At 41.9% G+C, this 26,051-nt stretch overlaps 1 protein-coding gene across 3 annotated transcripts in view; it reads left to right on the forward strand.

Annotated features, from left to right (window-relative positions):
* LOC130283893 (transmembrane protein 132D-like) overlaps positions 1–26,051 on the forward strand; it is a 1,207,099-nt gene that overhangs the window by 602,944 nt on the left and 578,104 nt on the right. For all 3 annotated transcript variants that reach the window (XM_056533602.1, XM_056533611.1, XM_056533592.1), the window contains exon 3: positions 5,206–5,349. In XM_056533602.1, the coding sequence (XP_056389577.1) occupies positions 5,206–5,349 (144 nt within the window). The remainder of the gene's footprint in view (positions 1–5,205; positions 5,350–26,051) is intronic.

Here is a 26,051-nt window from a genome sequence, read left to right on the forward strand (position 1 = left end):
CATATACGGATGTATATGGATGTACAAAGGTTAATATTTATCTTTATTGTCACCACTGGTGAGCTAAATATATATATATATATATATATATATATATATATATATAATGCATTTGTAGAACCTCAGTTACATGACACTTATCATGTAAGGCAGGGGTACGTGCAGCCCTAGGTTAACCCATAAACCCTGGCCCTGCGTACTTGATGATCTACCCTAAAAGACAGAACCTTAACTTTGTGATGGTCACTACTCTGAGTAAGACAAAAGATGTAGCAAAGTCAAAAACAATTGAGGGAGCAGGTCAGGACACAATGGGTATATTTTTACAAAAATAATCAAATTTACTGTACTGTAGATGTGTGGAACAGTTTTTTTTTCCAGAAATTCCCCTATATACTAAATGCTGCTTAGCTTGTCCCATGGCCTATTCACTGCCGAGCAAATGTGAATGTACTGTAAGGCTATGTTCACACGGCAGAATTTCCGTGGGATATTCCGCAGCAGCAGAGTCCTGTTGATTTCAATGGGATTTTGCTGCGCTGTTCATTTCTGTGGCAGAAACATTTAGTGTAGAAATTCAAATTCCGGTATCCGCAGAAAGAATAGACATGTCTATTCTTTCTGCAGACTCTGCATGGAATGCATTCCCGAGCGGTCCTAGTGCCTGCATGTTCTACTGGTGCTCCACATTAAGGGAGAGATTTTCATACGGACATTGCCGTGTAAATATAGCCTCAAAGTCAAAGACTTGTATTTCATATCACTTGGAGAGTATTACCACAATCATAGGCATCTTATTATAGCTGTAGCAAAAAATATGTACGTAGTACTTAGTGAAATAGAGATGAAGTCAATGTTACATACACCTTAGACACTTTTAATAATTCCTGACATTTAATTGACATTTAATGACCCAATCCCTTTCTTATGTCAATTAGGATCAGTAATAAATCTTCAGAATGTAAAATGTCAGTGTAATACAACAGACACTGATTTATGTCAGTTTTTATTTCTTTCATCACATTTTCAGGGTCTCAGAAGTTTATATACACATGGTTAGTGTTTAGGATCTGACTTTCAACCTTAGACCAGCAGTGATATACGTCGTCTCACTTTCCTAAACCACCAGTGAGGTTTAATACTATGAAATAATTTTTTCTGTTTTCATTTGTATAAACTTGACGTTCAGTCTAGATGCCTTTTATAGTCTGAAAAATACCATCTTACACAAAAATCTACTGTATACTGCGGAAACAAAGACAGATAAAAGAGTACTAATGTTTCTACTAAAGTGTTGGCTTAAAGAGGGTAGATCTTTAAAGGGGTGCAAAGTAATTTTTTTGTGACAAAGAAAACAGTTTTAAGGAGTTTAAGGTTATCCTGCCAGTCCTGACTACTTGTTTCCTTATACTTCCAGTGCCACATTACACCTCAGCTGCCTGTGTGGACGAGTCGTATCAGGGGTAACGAACTTGGTGCCGCCTACCGCAGCAAGTCCATCCCGCTTGGTGGCAGGCTCTGGTGAAAACCAGCTGCACCTTAGACTCCGCTCCCTGGTACGGCCCACGTCATCATCCTCACAGGTTACACCTCAGTCATAACAAAAATGTTTGATGTATTTACATTGATTCTATTTAAAGAGTACCTGTCATGATATTGTTAAATATTATAATCCTCCCAGTTCACTGCCCCCATCATGATAAACCAGCCTCTGCCTTTATTTTTATTATTTGTTAGTTTTCTACTTTGATATTGCTTTGTATTTTCTGCTCATTCTCAGTCAGATTCACAGACTGGGAAAGGGGCATTACCCAGCAGGTGTGACATCATCTGAAGCCATACAGGGGAGAACTTCCTCCCTCACCCTGCTACACACAGCACAGAGCAGTTCAGTGTGTGAGCTGAGTTATGATTGGCTAAGGCTGCACACCGCCTTAGCACTCCAGACTGCATTTCCTGGTTTTGGACTTCTGCCAGGCCAGCAGGAGTCCAAAGTCTGTGCAAGAGATGAGGATAAATGTGCTCTGTACAAGTAGGGAGACACCTAGTGGCAGCTTTTTTTATACACACATAAAACATAGGAAACTTCATTTTTTTTAAACAAAGTACATTAGAAAGATTTTTTTTTATTTACCATAAAGAGTGCAATAGCAAAAATTAGTTATTGATAGTGCCCATTTAAACATTAATAATAACATCATCTTTAACATCTTTAAATTAAAGGTGTGTGCCCTTTTTGTTAGTTTGTTTCTAAAGGATCCTAGCTAAGAAAATTCAAGATTGTAAAATTATTTCTGGCATTAACCCTTAAGGACCAAGCCCATTTTGGCCTTAAGGCCAGGTCAATTTTATTCTCTGACTAGAGTCATTCACTTTTCTTTTTCTTCTTCATCTTACTTGAGGCATTATGAAGAATTCTCCAGCCATGACTCATCTTCATAGCATCTGCCATATTTAGAAATTGCATATTTTCTCACATTGCCCCCATATTTACTAATGATAAACATTAAAGTTACCAGAAATATCTGTAGAACAACTCAACTTGATTTCTTGTGTAAACTAAAAGTGACAGCAAAAGTCGCAAAACTTACACTGAAAACTCATATTTTAATCTGTTGTACTTTTCAATATCAAATTACCTCAATTTGGCTTTTCTGTAGAAGAAATGTAGGAACTGACGGTCACTGATTTCTGGACAAATATAGTTCACTTTGATTAGAAGGAAGTAGGCATAGAAAGCAACTTCCATACGTTATGAAGTTAGTTACAGGTTCCATGATATCCCAAGAGAAGACCCACCAGGCCAACCAAGTCAGAGCCCCACCGTGTGTAGAAAGGTATGCCAACCCAACCCACTTGAGACGTGCAGTTCTGGCCTCTGCTACAGCCATTATACTCCTCTTAGTCTCCTCTAATGGTTGCAACTCTTCCTTCAGGTTCTCCAATCTTTCCAGATCAGGTTTTCTTCATAATAGAAAACAGTATGCAAGTCTTGAACTATACATTTAGTTGGGTCCAGTTGTTCAGAGCACTCAGTCTGCAGATTTTCGATGGGAGGTGACCTGACATTATGCATTGATTTGTTTATAACAAGTTGAAAATTATTCTTTAGTAAGTCATTCATCAGTGTGGCGGAAGAAAACTTTGTTCCATCTGTTGATATGGAGGCTAGTTTGTCAATTCCTTGGTTTTCCTTTTGAATGTGCTTTAAATACTGTCCCACTCTTGTGCTCATGGGCTTAAAGGGGTACTTCAGGGGTCAGAAATGTTCTTTTTTTAGTAGAAAACCTTAGTAAATATGTAGGTTTCTTATGACATTTTGTTGACACACCCCTTTAGGAGAGTACTATTTCATTTTGGTTGGTTTTGTGGGTATTTCAGGTGTAATATATTGAATGCTGGTGCATGCTGCTGCAGCCATGGCACGGATATGTCGCAAACAGCCTTCACAAAAAAACACCAACAAAACCTGGTGGAAAGAGCTTAGTAAATGAGGGCCAATATGTCTAAATAAACCCAGAAAATACTCACAACTTGGCCTATTTTCCGTTCATTCTCAATGTTTTTAATGCATATTTATGTTAAACACAGGTAGAAATACTATATGTCTGATTAAACTAATAAAAGAAAGTAACTTTGCTTATATGAGTAGTTCACATTCAATAAACCCAGGTTAAACTCAGGTAGAAATCCTGTATAATTTAAAAGATCCAGAAAATATACTTGACACAAACTAAAATGTGCATCACTATGAATGCTTTTAATGCATATTTATTTTAGAAATACTATATGTTTGATTAAAACCAGAAAATACATGTAACTTGGCCTAAAATGCATAGTCAAAGTTTACTATAAGCTCTTTAACCCCTTTAGGACATACTCATTTTTTTAGAAACACAGTGGCCCTCATTTACTAAGAGTGGAGTGTAGTTTTCTTTTTGGGTTTTAATACCCTACAATTTATTTTCCACGGTATTTACTAAGGTTTCCCTACATTTTCCACTTTCCCTACACTTTGCTTTTTTTTACACATGCTCTGATCTGTCTGGTTTTCCTCAGCTCAAATCCACCACATTTTATGTGGAAACCTTGTAAATATGTTGGGTTTTTGTGAAAATGTTGGGAACAAGCCCCTTTTTGGACACCACATCCCCTTTCCCCAATGACCACGCCCCTTTTTACGGTTTTCTAAGCAAAATGGAGAGTTAGTAGGGTTTTTTTCAATTCTGGTGCAAATTCTGGCGCAAAAATCTGGCGCAATGCGACAGAAACTGGCGCACAAACTGACAAAACATGTTGTAAATGGTAAATGAGGGCCAGTATGTGAATACTACATTGTAGATTTTACATGACTAATTGTGTTTCCTAATAACATTTGAATTGTATTTCTGCAAGTGATACCCTAAAGTACATATGGATGTGCCTTCTGCTTAAAGTGGTTATCCAGGAAAAAACTTATTTTTTATATAATAATTGGCTCCAGAAAGTTAAACAGATTTGTAAATTACTTCTATTTAAAAAATCTTAATCCTTTCAGTACTTATGAGCTGCTGAAGTTGAGTTGTTCTTTTCTGTCTAAGTGCTCTCTGATGACATGTGTCTCGGGAACCACCCAGTTTAGAACGAAATCCCCATAGCAAACCTCTTCTACTCTGTGCAGTTCCTGAGACAAGCAGAGATGTCAGCAGAGAGCACTGTTGCCAGACAGAAAACAACAACTCAACTTCAGCAGCTGATAATTATTGAAAGGATTAAGATTTTTTTATAGAAGTAATTTACAAATCTGTTTAATTTTCTGGAGTTTTTTTCCTGGAATACCCCTTTAAGCTGTTAATCAACTTCAGACTCTCATCTTGCATGTTGGTACCAACGATTACAAATATGCGCAATGGAAGAATTCAATCCAAAAATTCCTAAACATAGCGTAAAATTGCTGGGTCACACCTACCAAGTGTTGTTTATACTACTGGTGTCTTTTTATGTGGCAGAGAGGTTGTGAGGTTCCTTAGACACTGGGACCTATGTGCTGCTTACTACCTCTGCACCCCGTAATGCTGTTCTCTTGATATTTTTTCTTCACGTTTTACGAGCTAATATGGAAATAAATTTAATTTGCTTTTCTGTGACCATTTGATTATCAAAATATGCTTCATTACTGGGTCACAGCATTTTATGTGCTCATGACTATGTATTTCTATATTATAGAGCAAAAGTCACAGAAGGTGTTAACTTATTCGGCATGAGGGGCAGCTCACGTTTATGGGATGTAAAGGAGAACATGGATTTTCCAGGCAAATTATCACCCGTTGTCATCGAGTGCCAGAGGAAATATTCAATTTCTGAAACAAGGTAAAACATTTCTAAAATTATGAACATATTACTGGAAGTGATGCCAATTGTAATGCTATTTCATTCAAATATTGTAAAGCAAATAAATGTAGTAAACTGCACTAGACAATTAAAACTGGAACCTACCTGTGCAGAGGGAAAGTTGCCCAGTTGCACATAGCAAACAATCAGATTGTTTCTTTTATTTTTGCTTTATTTTACCTTGCTGCACAGAGACACAAGCCAGATCGCTCACACTGGGAGGTGTTATTACACCTGAGGAAGGCACAAGTGTGTGCCAAAACTCGTTGTCCTGATTACTCTTACTTGTTCGAATGAACCATTAATGGTTCAAGTCTCTCTGGTAACTGAATTGAAGGAAACCTACAACAGCGCCTCCTAAAAATAGACCATTTTTTTCACTTGAGATTCTGTTTGTCTGTTGATCCACAACCTTGAAGGAAGTGTTTTGGGTTGGCAGTACAGCAGCTGGTTGTATATACATTACTACAAACATCCTAGGTGAATGCACGCCTGTGGTGAGGTAATAGGGTCCTAAAATACTACACAAGGGAGAACCCTTGTCTTTTTTTTTTGTTTTCTTCCTATCTCATTCTTTAATTTTCAAGAGACCTTTTTAACAATTAAATGAGCAATCTGATTGGTTGCCATGGACAACAGGTTAATTTTTCCTCTATGTTTTGATAAATCTCCCCCATTAACTTCCTCTATGCCAATTTTTGGGAAAACAAAAAACTCCATTCACCTTATTGAATAAAATGTACTCCTGTTATAAATAGTTTACTTTTCGATTCTAAATATAATCAAGAATATTTCTGGGAAACAACTTAAATGGTCTATACTAAATAAAGGCAGGAGTGGCATAAACTAAGCTGCTTCGTCGATGTCTGTGCTGTTGTGTCATTCACTTTGATACAGCACAGCTGCAGTAGCATTTGCTGCCAGCCTATAGATAAATAGCAGCCTGACAACGTAACACCACAAAGAGCAATATTGAACATGAGTAAATACTCACAACACGTGTGATAAATGGCAGCCTTGCTTGCAAGGACAGTAATTTAGATGAGTTAATAAATTTAGGCTGAGGTCGTGCTTCAAATATTAACCCCTTAACAATCACGGCCGTAAATGTATGTCCTGGTTTGGCGGGACTTCCCGCACCAGGACGTAGATTTACGTCCTGTGTATGACCGCAAGCATCGGAACACTAGCAGCAGCCGGGGACTCGCCCGTAATGGCCGACATCCGCAATCGCGCGGATGTCTGCCATCAACCCCTCAGATGCCGTGATCACTACAGATCACGGCATCTGCCGCATTGCAGTACTTTGAATGGATGAACGGATCGCCCGCAGAGCTGCCGCGGCGATCCGATCATCCAGCATGGCGGCCGGAGGTCCCCTCACCTGGCTCCGGCCGTCTCCTGGGGTCTTCTGCTCTGGTCTGAGATCGAGCAGACCAGAGCAGAAGATCACCGATAATACTGAACAGTGCTGTGTCCTATACATAGCACTGAACAGTATTAGCAATCAAAGGATTGCTATAGATAGTCCCCTATGGGGACATAAAAAGTGTAAAAAAATAAAAAGTAAAAAAAAAGTTAAAAATCCCCTCCCCCAATAAAAATGAAAATTGTCAGTTTTTCCCATTTTACCCCCAAAAAGCGAAAAAAACATTTTAATAAACATATGTGGTATTGCCGCATGCATAAATGTCCGAACTATCAAAATATAATGTTAATGATCCCGTACGGTGAATGGCATAAACGTAAATTTTTTTTAAAAAGTCAAAAAATTCATCTTTTTGTCAAATTTTATTAAAAAAAAAATAATAAAAAATGATCTAAACATTTTATATATGGAAATGTGGTATCTAAAAGAAGTACAGATGATGGTGCAAAAAATTAGCCCTCATACTGCCCTATATACAGAAAAATGAAAACGTTATAGGTGGTCAAAATAGGGAAATTTTAGATTACTGATTTTGTACAAAAAGTTTTAGATTTTTTTTAAGCGGTACAAAAATATAAAAGTATCTAGCCATGGGTATCATTTTAATCGTATTGACCCACAAAATAAAGAACACATATCATTTTTACTGTAAATTGTACAGTGTGAAAACATAACCCTCCAAAATGTGCAAATTTTTGGTTTTCATTTAAATTTCGTCCCTAAAAAAAATAATTTGGGGGTTCGCCGTACATTTTATGGTAAAATGAGAGTTTTCATTACAAACTACAATTTGTCAAGCAAAAAACAACCCTTATATGGGTCTGTAGATGGAAATATAAAAGAGTAATGGATTTTAGAAGGCGAGGAGAAAAACGAAAACGCTAAAATAAAATTGGCCTGGTCCTTAAAGGAGTAGTCCAGTGGTGATTCAGTGGTGAGCAACTTATCCCCTATCCTAAGGATAGGGGATAAGTTGCAGATCGCGGGGGGTCCGACCCCTGGGGCCCCCCGCGATCTCCTGTACGGAGCCCCGACAGCCCGCTGGAAGGGGGCGTGTCGACCTCCGCACGAGGCGGCGGCCGACACGCCCCCTCAATACAAGTCTATGGCAGAGCCGAAGCGCTGCCTTCGGCAATCTCCGGCTCTGCCATAGAGATGTATTGAGGGGGCGTGTCGGCCGCCGCCTCGTGCGGGGGTCGACACCCGCTATCTCGGCGGAGAGCCGGGGCCCCGTACAGAGAGATCGCAGGGGGCCCCAGCGGTCGGACCCCCCGCGATCTCAAACTTATCCCCTATCCTTAGGATAGGGGATAAGTTTTTCACCACTGGACTACCCCTTTAAGGGGAAAATGGGCTTGGTCCTTAAGGGGTTAATATTACAAATTTATTTAAAACATACCATAGATGATAAATGCAGAAAAATTCCTCTCACAGGGCCCTTGTGGGGGGGGGGGGGGGGATTACAAACATATATCTAGATACATGGTAAATACATGTATAATGATTGTAAAAGAAAAATGTCTTTAAAAATATGTAACTGCAGTGTGACCGTTAATCCGGCAATTGTTGTATCTGATAGTCCGGTATAAAGCAACAAAGTCCAGAAAAATTTATAGAAAAAAATGTATGAATGTCCAGGATGTTTTCCCATGTAAATCAGCAAGGTATTGTATAATAAAAATATATTACCAGATGTAGAATTTATGTATCTGCCCCGCTTTGTTACGCTGCCCTGTGGGCACTTGCAGGCGCCGGCACGGCTAGCTCGGACAGCACAGAGCCTGATGTATACCGTACAATCCTGCGGAGGTCCGGAGGTGTCAGCGCTGATGGCATTAGCTGATCTCCCTCGTGTGGATGGCGTCTGACGTCAGCAGTCAGGAGGTGCTTCAGGTGCTACACAGGGTCAGCAGCGAGGAATTGAAAAGCAGAAGAATTCCAAAGATTTTTGGTAAAACCAGCGGCAGCTGGCTTTTGGTTGAATATCAAAAGGATGGTCATTTCAAAGTCCAGTATAGCGGTCACACTGTATATAAAAGCAAGGCTAAACGCTTTTCGGGGTGCTATAGCAAAAGTATTCAACCTCTTTCTCAGTAGCTAGAACCACATAAAGAGCCCCCATAAAAATAATAGCACCCCCCCCCCCTCCCAAAAGCACACTTTCATGCCTAGTGGTGCCAAAAAAAATCACATTGCCACATTGTGCTTCCCCAAATAAATAAATAAAAAATCATACAATCACTTGTCCTCGCATGGCTACGACTATCTAGCAATGCATTTTAAGCCTACAGTAAGTTCTAACAGCCAGGCTGGGCTCCTGCTGGACATTAGCAGCAATTTTATGTAATTGTGCCAATGCATCATAGAGAAGGCTCTTAACAGCAGAGCTTTCTTACACCTGCCAGTGCCTATTATGGATATTTTACTAAATGTACCCACATCTTTAGGATATGGCTACAATTGAAGCTGGAATTGATCAGTCTTGGGAAAACAGTTCTACAAATTGTTTGTTATTTTAAAAACCAATTCATGAAAACCAGCTGATTCCCACCTCTGTCTACCATTAGCCATGTACAACAAGACAGCTGGAATAAACACCTAGAATTACAAACAATTTTAACTACTTTATTTGTAAATCGACAAAGAAGAGAGAATGAAGCACTCACCATCCTTTAATATCTTCATGCTTTATAGCGGAAAACCCATAACAGAAGCATGAGACACTGTGGGACATGTAGGGAGGGAAGACAGGTTAGGGGGGTGTAGAGATGACAGGACTGTTTCACGTCGAGTGACGCTTCTTCAGGCTGAGGAGATAGATGAACTTTTGCTCTCACATTAAGCACCCCATACCACACTAACGGGAGTTGATCCACTCCGGGCTACACGCTGTGAATTAGCACCGGCATTGTTCTCTGTCACTACTTTATTTGTACACACAGTATGTTAGTTTTAATAGATTACTACATGATCTTTATGCAGGTGTGAATGAATGAGTGAGCGATTGCAATTGCAAAATTTCTGTTATAGTGATTCATATGAAGGTGTTCACACACAGCAATAAACATTACAGAAACCCATTTCTTATAAGCAACAAAGATTATTATGGGGATGATTTACAGAAAAAAAAGAAAAAAAGAAACTGGCTCAACGGCCCCAATCCTCCGCAGCTGCTGTTCTACTGGCCCGCCTCCAACAGGGATTGGCTGTGCAAGCATTGCTGGCAGAAATAAAACATCAAATGGAGTGGAAGCAAACAGTAGAGATTGGGAATCATCAGAGTCAGAGATTAGGGCAGGTAAATATTGTTCCACCACACTATTGTAAAACATTTTCTATCCCAGGAAAACTGCTTTAAATTTACAGTCAATTCAAGGATATTATAAATAGATACTATACAGAGGCAATCCCCACTCTCAGATCTTCGTCTCCAGTCGTAACTCACAAATAGAGAAACAGAACATGGCCTCACACCCACAACTTGTATAATGATCTAATTGCTTCTCATAATTTCAAAAACTAACAGGTTGTTAGTGTACTTTTTGATCAAAATGTGCAAGCCCACTCACCATGTCATGGCCACCTGATAAGATGGGTCCCTTAACTAACACTGGGGTAGTGGGGGAAATGACCCAATGGCCAGGCAGCCCCACTGCTTCCTGACCAAGCCCCCAAACTCTGCGCCACCCCACCCCACAGACAACAGCTGTAAGTCTCCACTATAGCCTGAGACACCCAGTCAAAAGAAAAAAGGATCATTAAATTGTGTTTTCTCTTAGACAACCTGAAAACAGATTTAGAACAATATGGCATCCTGATTTAGTCCTTTATTTATTTAATGTATTTGCAGGGCAGATACATTCTGTTCACACTCCAGTTCAGGGTTGTTGCTTGAGGGGTGCAGGAGGTACGGACCTGAAGTATAGTGACTTCATTCTGCTATGGGTTCATTCCAGCCACTGCATTTGCCTCCTTTACAAAGCAGTAGAATGGTTGAGCTGCGGTATTGTCAGTTCCCTGCTTCACCATTTACTGTGATAGGATATAGGCACTTTGGTTTTGCAGTCTACGAGCTTCTGTGATGCGATCCCCTGGGAGACCAGGGCAATAATATGACATCATATTTTTATTTGAGGTGGCATTGTTTTTGTATGAGGTGACACAGGGGAGCATTATTAATCTATAAGGTGGGTACAGGGGTCATTATTACAGAGGGTACATTATTATTGTATAAGATGGCACAAGAGGGCATTTTTTATTAGGGGGCATTGTTATTGTATTTAGGCACATGGGACTTTATTATTGTATGGGGGACATTATTATTATTTTATGTAGAGGAACAGGGGCACATCATTATTGTATGTGGGGACACAGGGGGCATTATTATTATATCAGGGGCATTTCGGAAGGCAGGACAGTTGAGCTTTAGCTATGAAAGGGCACAGGGGGCATGATGAATGTATAAGGGAGGCACAGGGGCTCATTATTATTATATGAAGGGGCAAAGGTAGCATTATTTTTATTTAAGAGAGCATAGGGGGCTTTTTTTGTATGAGACAGCACAGGGGAGCATTATTATTAATGTGTGAGGGGGCACATTGGTCATTATTATATGATAGGGTACAGGGGGCACATTGTATATTGTATAAGGGAGCACAAGAGGGCATCACTATACTGGGGGCATTATTATTGTAACACATGGGACATTATTATTGTAGGAGGGGGCACAAGGAGCATTATTTTTGTAAGTGTAACACAGGGGCATTATTTTTAGGGAGCAGATAAAAAGTTATTAAACCAGACATATTTAGAAAGCCTGCAAGCCCTCTATAACCAGTGCTCCTTTGGTTACAGAAAATGAGGTAGAAAATGAGGAATTTTGCAATCTTTAAATTAATATATTGCTCCCATGGGATGGAATCAACAAAATGTATTGGGATTGCAGATAGTATTGCCAAAGCGAGATACCAGAATCAGTAAATAGAAGCAAAGTTGCTTCTGTGGTCAAGTCTAGAAAATGAAATATACAACATGCATACAAATACAACATACAATACAATGAGATAGATACTGGTCAGGAAAGGAAACACATTCAGAAATTAATAGGAACCCTATTCTTCAGGAAAGACGGGATAGTCATGAGGAGGTTCATGTAATGAGAATTTCAGTGTACGGTGCTGCAGAATGTGTGTGCGCTATATAAATAAATCATTATTATAATGAGAGCACAGCCAAAGACTGCGCAATGACCAGCTAACATAAGCCTAAACATTTAAGTTGTAGCAGAGCTTGCTCACACCATTAGAAAGCATTGATAAAAACAAGAAGACAAGAAGATTGTTAGACGAAAAGTATGTGCAGTGTCCCATTAAAATGACATTGTTACTTGAATCACCAGACAGACCCCTTTAAAGGGGAACTCTGGCCCCAAAGGATAGGTGATAAGATGTCTGATCGCGAGGACCCACCGTTGGGGACCGCCACAATCTTTCAAGCAGCACCCACCTGTGTGAGCTGCACACCAGCGCTGGGGGCTCCGAGTCTGAAGCCTCACGACTACGGGGCCCGAGTATCGTGACATCACGCCCCGCCCCCTCAATGCAAGTTTCATACAGGTGGGTGCTGCAGGAGAGACTGTGAGGGTCGTCAGCGGCAGGCCCCCGCAATCAGACATCTTATCCCCTATCCTTTTGAAAGGGGATAAGATGTCTTAGGGCCAGAGTACCCCTTTAAGAAAGAGCATCTGTTAGAGCAGTACTGGTCAAATCATCACATTATGGAGGTTGAAATGTAATCCATGACTCCACCAAAGGGCTGCACATTACTTTTGATGTGTCATGCCCTCTGCTTGCTGCAGATGTCATCATACATGGCAGTCATTCTCAAATAGAGTACAGTTATATTTAAAAGTTTTCATTTCCTTGCAGAAATTGTGATTTTTTTTCCATTCATTTGGAAAATATGACTGTTCATGCAAACAATCTATTTTTATTCAATACTAGTGATTAGAGATGAGAGAATCAGAGCTGAGGAATCCAAATTCGTTAAGAATTTCATGACGAATGCGAATATCACCGCGATTCAATTGCGCAAATCGCTTCATTAAACTCCATTTAGTGCGGTCCAGGCTCCAGGGCATTTAAATGGCAGATCCACATGTGACGACATGGGGCAAGGAACTATGGGAAGACGGGAAGGCAAAGCGAGAAGGCAGGATGACCCTGAATCACATGCAGGATACAGCCTATCAGAAGCCAGTCACCCCTGTGATGTCACAGCCCTATATAAGCCATATTGTGACCAGTCACTTCATTCACTACACTGCAGAGAGATAGGACGTACAGCCTGTGAGTGTGTTACACAGAAAAGCTTTTTCCAGCAGTGTTCTGGTGGACAGAGAGCAGTGCTTTTTTCCACTGAAAAGGATTTTTACTGCAGCCATTAACCTCCCAATCACTTTTTACAGCAGTGTATTACAGAGAGGGGCAGAGAGCTATGTGTTGCCTCATACATTTCAACAAGCTGCCTCAACTTCATAAACTTTAGCAGAGGAGGCAGGAATAATTTTTCAGTGCAATTCTGTGTCTTTGTTCCACAACAAATCATCTGCTGCCAAGCAGTCCATTCCTAATATTCTTTGATAGAGTGCAATTTTGTGTTTAGTACACAGCTTCTGTGTGCTCCAGCATTGTTGTGTACTGCTGGTGTTGTGCAAAAATATGTTTTTTAAGCATACTGTAGCGCATTTTTCTGCCCTTATAAGTGCATACCACATACGTACATCTAAGTTGTGCACTATTTTGTAGCAGTTAATCTGTCAAGGGCCTAGATACTGTGAAAGGACAGCCAAAAGTAATCACCAGCTGATGTTTTATTCCAATACGTTTTTTAAAGCATACTATAGTTCATTTTTCTGCCCTCATAGGGGCATGCCACATACCTACATCTAAGTAGTGTACTATTTTGCACCTGTTAATCTGTCAAGGGCCTAAATACTGTGGAAGGCCAGGCAAAAGTACTCATCGGCTGGTGTTGTACTCAGATACTTTTTTAGGTGTACAGTAGCGCATTTTTCTGCCCTCATGAGTGCATACCACATACCTACATATAAGTAGTGTACTATTTTGTACTTGTTAATCTGTCAAGGGTCTAGATAATGTGAAAGGACAGCCAAAAGTACACACCTGCTGCTGTTCTAGACAAATGCTATTTTAAGCTTAGTGAAGCATATTGTACTCCCCTCATATGCACACTAAGTATGTCAGGCAGAGTAGTGCCAGGGTGTGCACAGAGTGGCAGAGGCCTAAATTCATCAGGCAGAGGTCGCAGCAGACTAGGGGCGTGTGGAAGCAGTAGTCACAGCGAGAGGCCTGAGCTCCTGGAATCAGCTAGCGGTCGTGTCTCGACCAGTAACTCATCTGCCATAATCGATGGTTTAACACGGTCACCCACTTCATCACAGATGACATCTGATACCCCTAGTCAACAGTTGGTGGGTTCCTCAGTTGGCATGGCTCAGGAGCAGTCCCTGTCCTCCCATTGCCTCTGTCCTATGCTGTTCCCTCCCCTACAGAAGTATCTTATGCTGTGTGTTCAGCTCCACTATTCAGTGAGGACGATCTAATAGAGGAGAGCCAGCAGCTACTGCCCAGCCAAGAAGTGGAGGAGACATCCACCGCTTCCTCCGCTAGACGGGCAAGTAGTGATGAGGAGAGTGACGTGGGAGGTTGTGTTGCCAGCGTTCAGGGTCCTGAGGTGGACATTAGTGACGTACAGAGACTTGTTGATGATGAAGCCGATCGCAACTGGGAGCTGGATGCAGAAGGGGCTTCATCATCATCAGTAGAAGAGGGTTGCAGGTTGCCCGTGAGGCAGCAGCTGAGTCAGGTGGTAGCATGGTTGGCAGTCAGAATGGCGGCAGAAGTGGAAATTCTGCCGCCAAACGTGCCAGGAGAAGACCACTTGCTTCGCAGCCACCTACCTTCCCGGGAGGTAGTGGAACAGGAGTTCCTGGAGACGGCGGCAGTAGCAGTCAATTAGTACGGACTGTTGGTGGGAAAATCAGCTACCCAGCAGTATGGCAGTTTTTCATCATGCATTCGGAGGAGGTTAAGATATCCAAATACAAGATATGTCGGAAGAAGGTGAAGTGTGGCCAGGGTCCCAATGTTGGCACCATGCGTCAACATATGCTTTGACACCATAAAGTGGCCTGGGAGAACCGTGGCTCCGATGTAGTGGTCCAGCCTGCTGCATCACCCAGTATCACTCCGCTCCCTCTTTCAGCCAGCCAAGGCTCCACCACGATAGCCGAAGGGAGCTGTGTGTCATACCCTCCTTCTGTCGCTCCAGATGCTCCTGTTCCTCCTACTTTTAGTCAGTCATTCCACCAACAATTCATCGGCGAAGCCATGTCCAAGAGATAACAGTATGCACCCACTCATCCAACGGCGCAGAAGCTGAATGTTCTCCTGTCTAAGTTGCTGGTGCTGCAGTCCCTCCCTTTTCACATGGGGGACCCTGCACCTTTCAGAGAAATGAAGGCTTTTGCTGAGCGAGGTGGAGACTGTGAAAGTCCCAAGCCGTCATTTCTTTGCAAAGAAGGCAGTACCAGCCCTGCACAATTTTGTGGAAGAGAAGGTGGGCCAGTCCTTGAGCCTGTCGGTGTGTACCAAAGTGCACGGCAGCACCGACGTCTGGAGCTACAAATATTGTCAGGAACAATACATGTCCTTTACGGTTCATTGGGTGAATATGCTTCCTGCACAGCCACAACACCAACTTGGACAGGTCACGTCGCTTCCTCCTCCACGCTCTCAGGCCGTTGGGCCTGTGACAATGTGCGACTCCGCCTCCTCTTCCTTCACCATGTCGTCAGCCTCCACTGCCCATTCAGCATATCATGTGTGCAGGGCACGGCGGTGTCACGCGGTTCTTTTCATGTTTTGCCTTGGCGAACGGAGTCACACAGTGGTGGGACTGCTAAAAGTAATTTGTAAAAAAAATCGGAGCATGGCTTACTCTACGAAAACGGGAAATGGGAACCATGGTGACTGACAACGGGAAGGACATCTTTTCTCCGCAGCGACTGGGAGGGCTAAGCCATGCATCCTGCATGGCACACGTGTTCAATCTGGTTCTCAAGTGGTTCCTGAAGTGTTCCCCCCATTTGCAAGACATCCTAACAATGGGAAGGAAACTTTGCATGCACTTCAGCCACTCGTACACCGCAAAGCACACCCTCCTTGAGCTGCAGTGTCAGAACGGTATCCCCCCAACATAGTCTGATTTGTGACATTGCCACACGTTGGAATTCCACCCTCCATATGTTGGACCAACTATACGAACAGAGAAAAGCCATCACAGATTTCTTGATGATCCAAGCGAATGGGGGTACTCCCCTGTGTAACTTCAATGTGAACCAGTGGCAGCTCATACATGACACCTGCCATTTGCTCAGGCCCTTTGAGGAAGCCACATTATTAGTAAATCGCCAGAATTATGGGAAGAAGGACATCATTCCACTGCTTCATTTCTTACAACACGTGTTTGAAACGATGGCTGGTCAGGGCACTGGAGTCGTGGTGCCTACATCTCATGGCCACATGAGTCCTGTGGGAGCTGAACTGGAGGAGGGGGAGGGGCACAGTGGAGCACAGTCATCTGACAGGAGAGGAGGAGCATGAGCAGCTAGAGGAGCTAGAGGGTTATGAGATAGGCGAAACAGAGGACCCAGACACGCCGTGGCAGTATGCAGTGGAGATGCATACTCGATTGCGTAGTGACAGCTGAATTGCCACCATTTGGCAGCGGGATGACTTCTGTCTCTCCACCTTATTGGACCCTCACTACTGCCACAAAATAGGGTCCTTTTTTTATACCCTCTGGAAGGGAGGACAAACTGGCCTACTACAGAGGCATCGTATGTAGTAAGTTGGCCGATGCCTATCGGTGCCATCATCCATCCTCTCGCAGGTCTGCGCTCACCTTCCTCTGCCATGAATGCTGGGGAGGGGTGGGGTGGCAGGAGCAGTACCAGCTCCATCAGCAGCAGCCTGAGTCTACAGTTGCTGATGAGTACCTTTCTTCAACCGCATAGTGAAGCAACTATAGTGAAGCAGCAGGTAGACCTAGAGCATGACCTGAACAAGCAGGTGGTGGCATTCCTTGGCATGCCCATGCCAACACACCTTGAAGATCCGCTGGACTTCTGGGCAGCCAAACTTGATTTGTGGCCGCAACTAGCAGAGTTTCCCCTGGAAAAGCTGACCTGCCCGGCCAGTAGGGTGCAATCAGAGCGGTTGTTTAGTTTGGCGGGGTCCATACTCACCCGAAGGAGAACTCATCTGTCCACCAAAAATGTGGAGAGACTGACCTTTGTGGAGATGAATCAGGCATGGATCAGCTAGGATTTCCAAGCACCAATGCCTCATGCATCAGAGTAGATTGACCATGGTGCCACACCAACACTTCACAAATATAGATAGTGCCAAACAGATTTAAGGCGCTGCTCCACAGTTACAAACATTTCTCCGCATCAGACCTTTTTTCACCAACGTTCATCACTCCGTGCAGGTATTGCCACCCGTCGCACCACTCTGTCACCGGGTCACTTTCAGGTCTCCTGATGCTGCTGCTGCCACCTCCGGGCTGTGCCATTCAGCCACTATATGTTCTCTTTATGCTTTACCACCTCCAGGCTGTGCCATTCAGCCACTATATGGTCTCATCATGCTTCATCCAACTCCAGGCTGTGCCATTCAGACACTATATGGTCTCCTCATGCTTCAGCCAACTCCAGGCTGTGCCATTCAGACACTATATGTTCTAATAATGCTGCCACCAACTCAAGGCTGTGCCATTCAGCCACTATATGGTCTCCTCATGCTTCAGCCATCTCCAGGATTTGCCATTTAACCACTTTATGGTCTCCTCATGCTTCAGCCACCTCCAGGCTGTGCCAATCAGACACTATATGGTCTCCTCATGCTGCCACAAACTCCAGGCTGTGCCAATCAGCCGCTATATGTTCTACTCATGCTGCCGCCAACTCCAGGCTGTTCCATTCAGCCACTATATGGTCTCCTCATGCTTTACCACATCCAGGCTGTGCCATTCAGCCACTATATGCTCTCCTCATGCTTCAGCCACTTTCAGAATGTGCCATTCAGACGCTATATGGTATCCTCATGCTTTAGCCAACTCCAGGCTGTGCCATTCAGACACTATATGGTCTACTCATGCTTCACCACCACCTGGCTGTGCCATTCAGACACTATATGGTCTCCTCATGCTTCAGCCAACTCCAGGCTGTGCCATTCAACCACTATATGGTCTCCTCATGCTTCAGCCACCTCCAGGCTGTGCCATTCAGACGCTATATGGTCTCCTCATGCTTCAGCCACCTCCAGGCTGTGCCATTCAGCCAGTTTATGGTCTCCTCATGCTTCATCCACCTCCAGGCTGTGCCATTCAGACACTATATGGTATCCTCATACTGATGCCACCTCCAGGCTCTGTCATTGTGCCACCATGTGACATGTGACTCCTTGTTAGATTTGGTCCTTTGTAATCACACGCCGGGGCAAGGGACATTGAGTGTAATCTGAATTTCAATTTCAAATTCTAAATCTTCCATTTCAATGATAAAATTCATCTTTTAATCTTAGGGATTGTGAAGCCCTATTGTCTACTCATGCTGCCACCAACTCCAGGCTGTGCCATTCAGCAACTATATGGTTTACTGATGCTACTGGGCCTGGGACATTACCTAAAACTGTTTTATGGTAGCACTAGCTACCATAAATCTTCAATTTCAATGTTAAAATTCATCTGTTAATCTTAGAGATTGTGAAGTCATATTGTCTACTCATGCTGCCGCCACCTCCAGGCTCTGTCATTTTGCTGCCATGTGACATGTGACTCCTTGTTAGATTTGGTCCTTTGTAATCACACGCCGGGGCAAGGGACATTGAGTGTAATCTGAATTTCAATTTCAAATTCTAAATCTTCCATTTCAATGATAAAATTCATCTTTTAATCTTAGGGATTGTGAAGCCCTATTGTCTACTCATGCTGCCACCAGCTCCAGGCTGTGCCATTCAGCAACTATATGGTTTACTGATGCTGCTGGGCCTGGGACATTACCTAAAACTGTTTTATGGTAGCACTAGCTACCATAAATCTTCAATTTCAATGTTAAAATTCATCTGTTAATCTTAGAGATTGTGAAGTCATATTGTCTACTCATGCTGCCGCCACCTCCAGGCTCTGTCATTTTGCTGCCATGTGACTTGTGACTCCTTGTTAGATTTGGTCCTTTGTAACCACACGTCAGGGCCCAGGACATTAAAACATGGAATTGTAATCTTAAATTTAAATTTTTAAATTCATCTTTTAATCTTAGGGATTGTGAAGCCCTATTGTCTATTCATGCTTCTGCCAGCTCCAGGCTGTGCCATTCAGCTGCTATATGGATTACTGATGATGCTGGGCCTGGGACATTACCTAAAATATTTTATGGTAGCACTAGCTACCATAAATCTTCAATTTCAATGTTAAAATTCATCTTTTAATCTTAGGGATTGTGAAGCCCTTTTGTCTACTAATGCTGGCGCCAGCTCCAGGCTGTGTCATTGTGCCACCATATAGTATTCTTATGCTGTTGGCACCTTACATTAAACTTTTAAAATTTTCATATATCTAAAATCTTTAATTTAAAATTTCAAAAATATCTTTAATATTCTCTAATGTGAGGCCTTATGGTCTTGTCAGGCTGTTTCCACCTCCAGACAGGGTTGTTCTGCCAGTATATGGTCTCCTCGTGCTGCTGCCAATACCAGGCTGTGTCTTTCTGACAGATTATGGTCTCCTCATGCTGCTGCCACCTCTAGGCTCTGTCATTGTGCTACCATGTGACTCCTTGTTATATTGGGTTTTGTGGTCATACAGTCTTAGTTCAAAGTAAACACTCGGACATTAAATTTGGGAATCTAATATAAATCTTAAATTAAAAAAAAATCTATGTAATCTTTTCAAGACTGAGGCCCTATGGTCGTCTATGTCATGTTATCTGTGGAATTATCACAAAAATCCAATGGAACAGCTTAGAGCAATAACAATGAACCATAACTGATTAAATGAAACATTCGCACTTTCATAGTCAGGGGGGTGCTGAGAGGCAGGGGCTGGAACAGGTGCTCGATGCTCACCAGAATGGGTACTCAAAAATTTTTCTAAATTCAAATTAAATTAAATTGAAATTACATTAAAAATTTCTTTATCCTTTCCAATTTTGACACCATATGGTCTCCCTGCTGCCACATCGACACTCTGCAGCTGTGATTCTAATAGCAAGGCCTATAATCTGCATGTCATACTGGATAACAGTATTTTTTTCACTAACACAGCACACTCCCTATGTGTCTTAGGACAAGGAAAAGTGTTCTACCTCCCTATTGAGACTCTCTGTAGGCCAGAAATAGCTGTTTTTAATGGGGATTCACCGCAAATAAAATCTTCCGAAACAAATTTTTCAAACGTTCACTCATCTCTACTATTAACTCCTTAAGGACGCCCTACAGGTACGCCCTGCGCTCGGTCCCGGTGTTTAAAATGGGGTCACGCCGTGACCCCGCATCTCACCGGGTCAGTCCCGGTTGCTAATCATAGCCGTGACTCTGGGCTAACAGTGCGCGGCATTGATCGTTATGCCGCGTGTTGTTAACCCTTCAGACGCGGCGATCAAAGATGACCGCCGCGTCTGAAAGCGAAAGTAAACGCTTCCCGGCAGTTCGGGCTGATCAGAACATCGCAATAAAATTGCGATGTTCCAATCAGCTGGGACGCAGGAGGTCTCCTTACCTGTCTCTGCGGTGTCCGATCGTCGATTGATTGCTCCAAGCCTGAGCTACAGGCTTGAGCAATCGAGCCCCTATCTGACTGATCCGTGCAAAGCTATGGCTTTGCAGGGATCAGCATAGGAGATCAGTGTGTGCAGTGCTGTAGCTCCCTATGGGAGCTATAGCACTGCAAAAAAAAAGTGAAAAGAAAAAGTTAACAAAGGTTATTTAACCTTCCCTAATAAAAGTTTGAAACACCCCCCTTTTCCCATAAAAAAACTGTGTAAATAAAAATAAACATATGTGGTATCGCCGTGTGTGAGAATGTCCGAACTATAAAAATATATTGTTAAAGGAGTACTCCGGTTCACACTTTTTTCATGTTATCCAGTCCGGGCTGCAAAATAAAAGAAAACGCACTTTCTCTTACCTGCCAACGACCTCCGGTACAGGTGTTCGGTCCCCGGGCTGTATTCTTCTTACTTCCTGTTAGCCCGGCACGTCACACGGAGCTTCAGCCTATCACCGGCCGCAGCGATGTCCCGCCTCGGCCAGTGATAGGCTGAAGCTCCATGTGATGTGTCGGGCTAACCGGAAGTAAGAAGAATACAGCCCGGGGACCGAACACCTGTACCGGAGCTCCGAGGGCTCGTGGGCAGGTAAGAGAGAGTGCGTTTTCTTTCATTTTGCAGCCCGGACTGGCCAACATGAAAAAAGTGTGCACCGGAGTACTCCTTTAATTAAATCACACTGTCAATGGCGTGCGCGCAAAAAAAATTCTAAAGTCCAAAATAGTGTATTTTTGGTCACTTTTTATATCATGAAAAAATGAATAAAAAGCGATCAAAAAGTCAGATGAATACCAAAATGGTACCGATAAAAACTTCATAACACGGCGCAAAAAAATGAGTCCTCATACAGGCCCGTTCACGGAAAAATTAAAAAGTTATAGGGGTTAGAAGATGAGAATTTTTAACGTATACATTTTTCTGCATGTAGTTATGATTTTTTTCAGAAGTACGACAATATCCAACCTATATTAGTAGGGTATCATTTTAACCGTATGGACCTACAGAATAAAGATAAGGTGTTATTTTTACCGAAAAATGCACTGCGTAGAAACGAAAGCCCCAAAAATTACAAAATGACATTTTTTCTTCAATTTTGTTGCACAATGAATTTTTTTCCGTTTCGCCGTGGATTTTTGGAATCTCATATGGAATTTTATGTGCAAAATTGAAAGCGTTATGATTTTTAGAAGGTGATGAGGAAAAAATGAAAATGCAAAAACGGAAAAACCCTGCGTCCTTAAGGGGTTAAGCCATTTATTATCAATTAGTTGTTTTGGTCCTTCATATTGATAGCAAATATCAACAAAATGGCCCTGATCAAAAGTTTACATACCCCTGAATATTTGGCCTTGTTGCAGACACGCAAGATGATACACACAGGTTAAAATGTCAAATAAAGGTAAATTTTCCACACCTTCAGCTTTTGAATTGAAACTTGTGTCTTTATATAAATAGTCACAGCATTTTCTAGCTTTCAATGGATGCACTGACCAGGCTAGATATTGACGTACGGGGAGCCGAAAAGAACTGTGTAACAAAGTAATGGAACATTATAAAAATGGGAAAGGATATCAATCATCTAAAAGTGCCAGTCATTACTGTTCAATCAGTAGAAAGAAGTGAAATATGTGGGGATCACACAATACCAAGCCATAGTAAGGTAGACTAAGAAATCAGCCACAGCTGCCAAAAGAATTGTTTATTGTTATGAACTGCTCTAGAAAAAGACAGTGTGGTTGTTTTATGATATCTTAACAAAAATGAGCTGCCAAAAAGAAACCTTTACTGCAACAATGTCCCAAAAAAAACCTTGTTATGATATGCCTGACAACATCTTGGCATACCTCACCGCTTCTGGCATACTGTAATTTGGGTTGATTAGACCAAACAAGAGCTTTATGTTTATAATCATAAGCACTATGTTTGGGGAGAGTTCACCAAGGCCTATAGGGAAAAGAAAACCTTCCCCACTGTGAAGCATGGTGGTGGCTCACTGAAGTTTTGTCGGCACAGGAAATCTTGTGAAAAATGATGACAATATGCAGCAGGTTATCAGAAAATACTGGCAAACAATTTGCATTCTCCCGCATGAAAGCTGTACATGGGATACTCTTGGACTTTCCGGTACAACAATGACCCTAAGCACAAGTCCAAGTTGACCTAGCAGAAAAAGTAAAAGTTCTGGAGTGGCCATTATTGTCTCTTGATCTTAATATCAGTGAGCAACTTTGGGAGAATCTCAAACATGCACTTCATGCAACCTACAATTGAGTATAAATCTTGTAAGAAAAAAATTAGTTTTGCCTGCTCACTCTTGTTTTTTTTTTTTAAATGGTACATATGTCACCAATTCTCCAAGGGTGTGAAAACTTTTGAGCACAACTACAGTTTTCCCGTATAAACTTTTCTGAGTGCTGCTCTGCTCTGTGTGTACACAGAATACTCTATTCTACATATTATAGAGTTCAAAGATTGAAAACAAGCCAGGCAAAATACCTAAGGGATGCAAGTTACCCATCATGGTATTAAAGGTATTGCTCCAAATGACAACAGCAGTGGAACTAAAGAGATTGATGCCACACATATAAAAACATTGCTTATTTAAAGGTACTCACTGAAGACAAGTCCATTTCCTGCATGGATTTTATTACTATATTTAATCTAACAGATGCTTATTGTCAGTTCCTAGTCCCTACTGCCAGGGGTATAATGTATAGGACTCTTGAAGGCACAGTACCACAGACTTGTGTTTAAAATTTACAGCTATTAAAGGTTCCAAAGTAGCATTAATTTGAATCACACAGTATATTTTGGACATTAGAATCCTTCTCACTACAACATAATACAAACCGTATTATGTCATAATGACAGTATAAAGAGGACATCAATTCATCATTTATATATATATATATATATATATATATATATATATAAAGAGAGAGAGAGAGAGAGAGAGAGATTCATAGTCCAGAAAATAGTAACAATAAATATATGACTCTTATAATTAGCTGCAGTAGTTAATCAATATGATTGATGCATTACCGGTGTGTTTTCACTTTCATTGGAAATAGAGCCTGAATAATCTTATATAAGTCTGAAGATGTGAGGGAAATTAAGATGTGGGTTGTAAGTGAGTGGCAAAGCGTAAAAGAAGAGCAAAGCACATAGAGGCAAAGTAAGGGGAGGGGCGGGGGTTGAAATATACCTACCATATGTGCTGCATGTTTGGCCGCTTGGTGTGAGCCAATTCACAAAACTGCTTTGGACAGTTCCTGACACAAACAGAGGTGTCAGCAGAGAGCACTGTAGTCAGACTGGAAAGATCTTCACAACTTCCTCTGTATTATACAGCAGCTGATAAGTACTGGAAGGATTAAGATTTTTAAATAGACACAATTTACAAATCAGTTTAACTTTCTGACACCAGTTGATTTGAAAAAATGTTTTCCTCTGGAGTACCCCTTTAATCATGACATTAGAGAGGATTACTTTGGTTCATTATTAGAAGCATTACTTTATTGTCACCATTTTCTGAAGTATAAGTTGATATATAAATAAATTATACATTGATATTCTCTTTATACTTTACTAATGATGATCCTGTGCTGATTTTATTCATTCTGTATTATTTTGTAGGTAAATGGTGGACTCTAATGGCTGTAATGTTGCTAAGCTACAATGTAATTTGAATTACTGCTCCTTTCTAACCAATAGAAGCTGTAAATCTGCAACACAAGCCTTTGGTGCTGTACCATCAAGAGTCTATAATACTTTCATGTGTGTACATATCCTGTCAAGATCTGGTGGGGTAAAGATTCTAATATAACTTTGCTAATTGGAAGTGATTATTAAAATTTTACAATGACGACAAAGGAGGCGTTTATGAAAACAGTTACTAAGGTGGATTATGTGGTAGTTGGGTCGATGAGATTTTTTAGGTTTTCTGAGTTTTTTTTATTGTTTACCACTGCCCTCTCTACCATTTAAAAGAAAAGTTCATGGAGTAGGCATCCAAATAAAAGCATAGCCTACTTTGTAAATATGAGCACTTAGAGGATGTGTAAATATTGGACAAAGATCATTTCAAGTACAGAATTAAAAAGCAGCCCTTCACCTTTACAGTACCACTTTGGTGTGCCAAGACGTACATTATTCCAACGCTTTATTAAGTTAAAAGTAAAATCAATCAGCGACATTAAAAGTTAAAAATCCAATTTTTCCATTAGAACTTTTTCATATAAATGAAATGATCAAATATAAAAAAAATACTTATAGTTGGTATTGCTCTAATCATAATGAGATGAGCGAACTTTTGAAAAATTTGATTCGGCTGATTTGCCGAATTTTTTGAAAAAATTTGGTTTGATCCGAATTTATTTGTGGCAAATGTATATTAAAAACGGCTATTTCTGGCCTACAGAGAGCCTCAATAGGGGTGTAGAAACCTTTACTGTGTTCTAACACGCACATGGAGTATTCTGGGGTAGTGAAATAATACAGTGGTCCCTCAACATTTGATGGTAATCCGTTCCAAATGAACCATTGTTTGTTGAAACCATCGTATGTTGAGGGATCCGTGCAACGTAAAGTATAGGAAGTTGCACTCACCTGTCCCCGCCGCTCCGGACCGTCACCGCTCGTCACCGCTGCCCTGGATGTCGCCCTCCATCGCTGTCGCCGCGTCCCCGTGGTGTCCCTGACGCTCCGTACGTCTCTGCTTCTCCGGGATCATCGCTCTCATGTCGCCGCCATCACGTCACTACGCACGCCGCTCCTATTGGATGACGGGACGACAATGGAGAGCGCCGGCGATGCAGGGAATCCCGAAGAGGAGCTCTGGAGCCCCGAGGACAGGTAGGAGACCATCACCGGAGCACACGGGGCACCGTAAACAGCTATCCGGCGGCAGCTGAAGCAGTGTATGCAATGGCCCCATCATACAAAAGCATCATATGTTGATGCTGCCCATAACATGCGATGGCCTCTGAGAGGCCCTCGCATGTTGAAATTATCATATGTCAGGGCCATCGTAGGTCGGGGGGTCACTGTATTGTTATTCAGTATTCAGTAGCAGATTACAGGCATCACTATTAGAATCTCTGCCAAAGAGCAGCACAATGACAGAGCCTGGTGGTGGCATCAGTATGAGGAGACCATATAGTGACTGAATGACACAGCGTGGAGGTGTTGGCAGCATGAGGAGACCATATAGTGGCTGAATGACACAGCCTGGAGTTGGCAGCAGCATGAGCTTCACAATCCCTAACATTAAAAGATGAATTTTTAAATTTTAATTGAAGATTTATGGTAGCTAGTGCTACCATAAAATGTATTTAGGCT

The sequence above is a fragment of the Hyla sarda genome, chromosome 1, assembly GCF_029499605.1.
Source record: "Hyla sarda isolate aHylSar1 chromosome 1, aHylSar1.hap1, whole genome shotgun sequence".
Lineage (NCBI taxonomy): Eukaryota > Metazoa > Chordata > Amphibia > Anura > Hylidae > Hyla > Hyla sarda.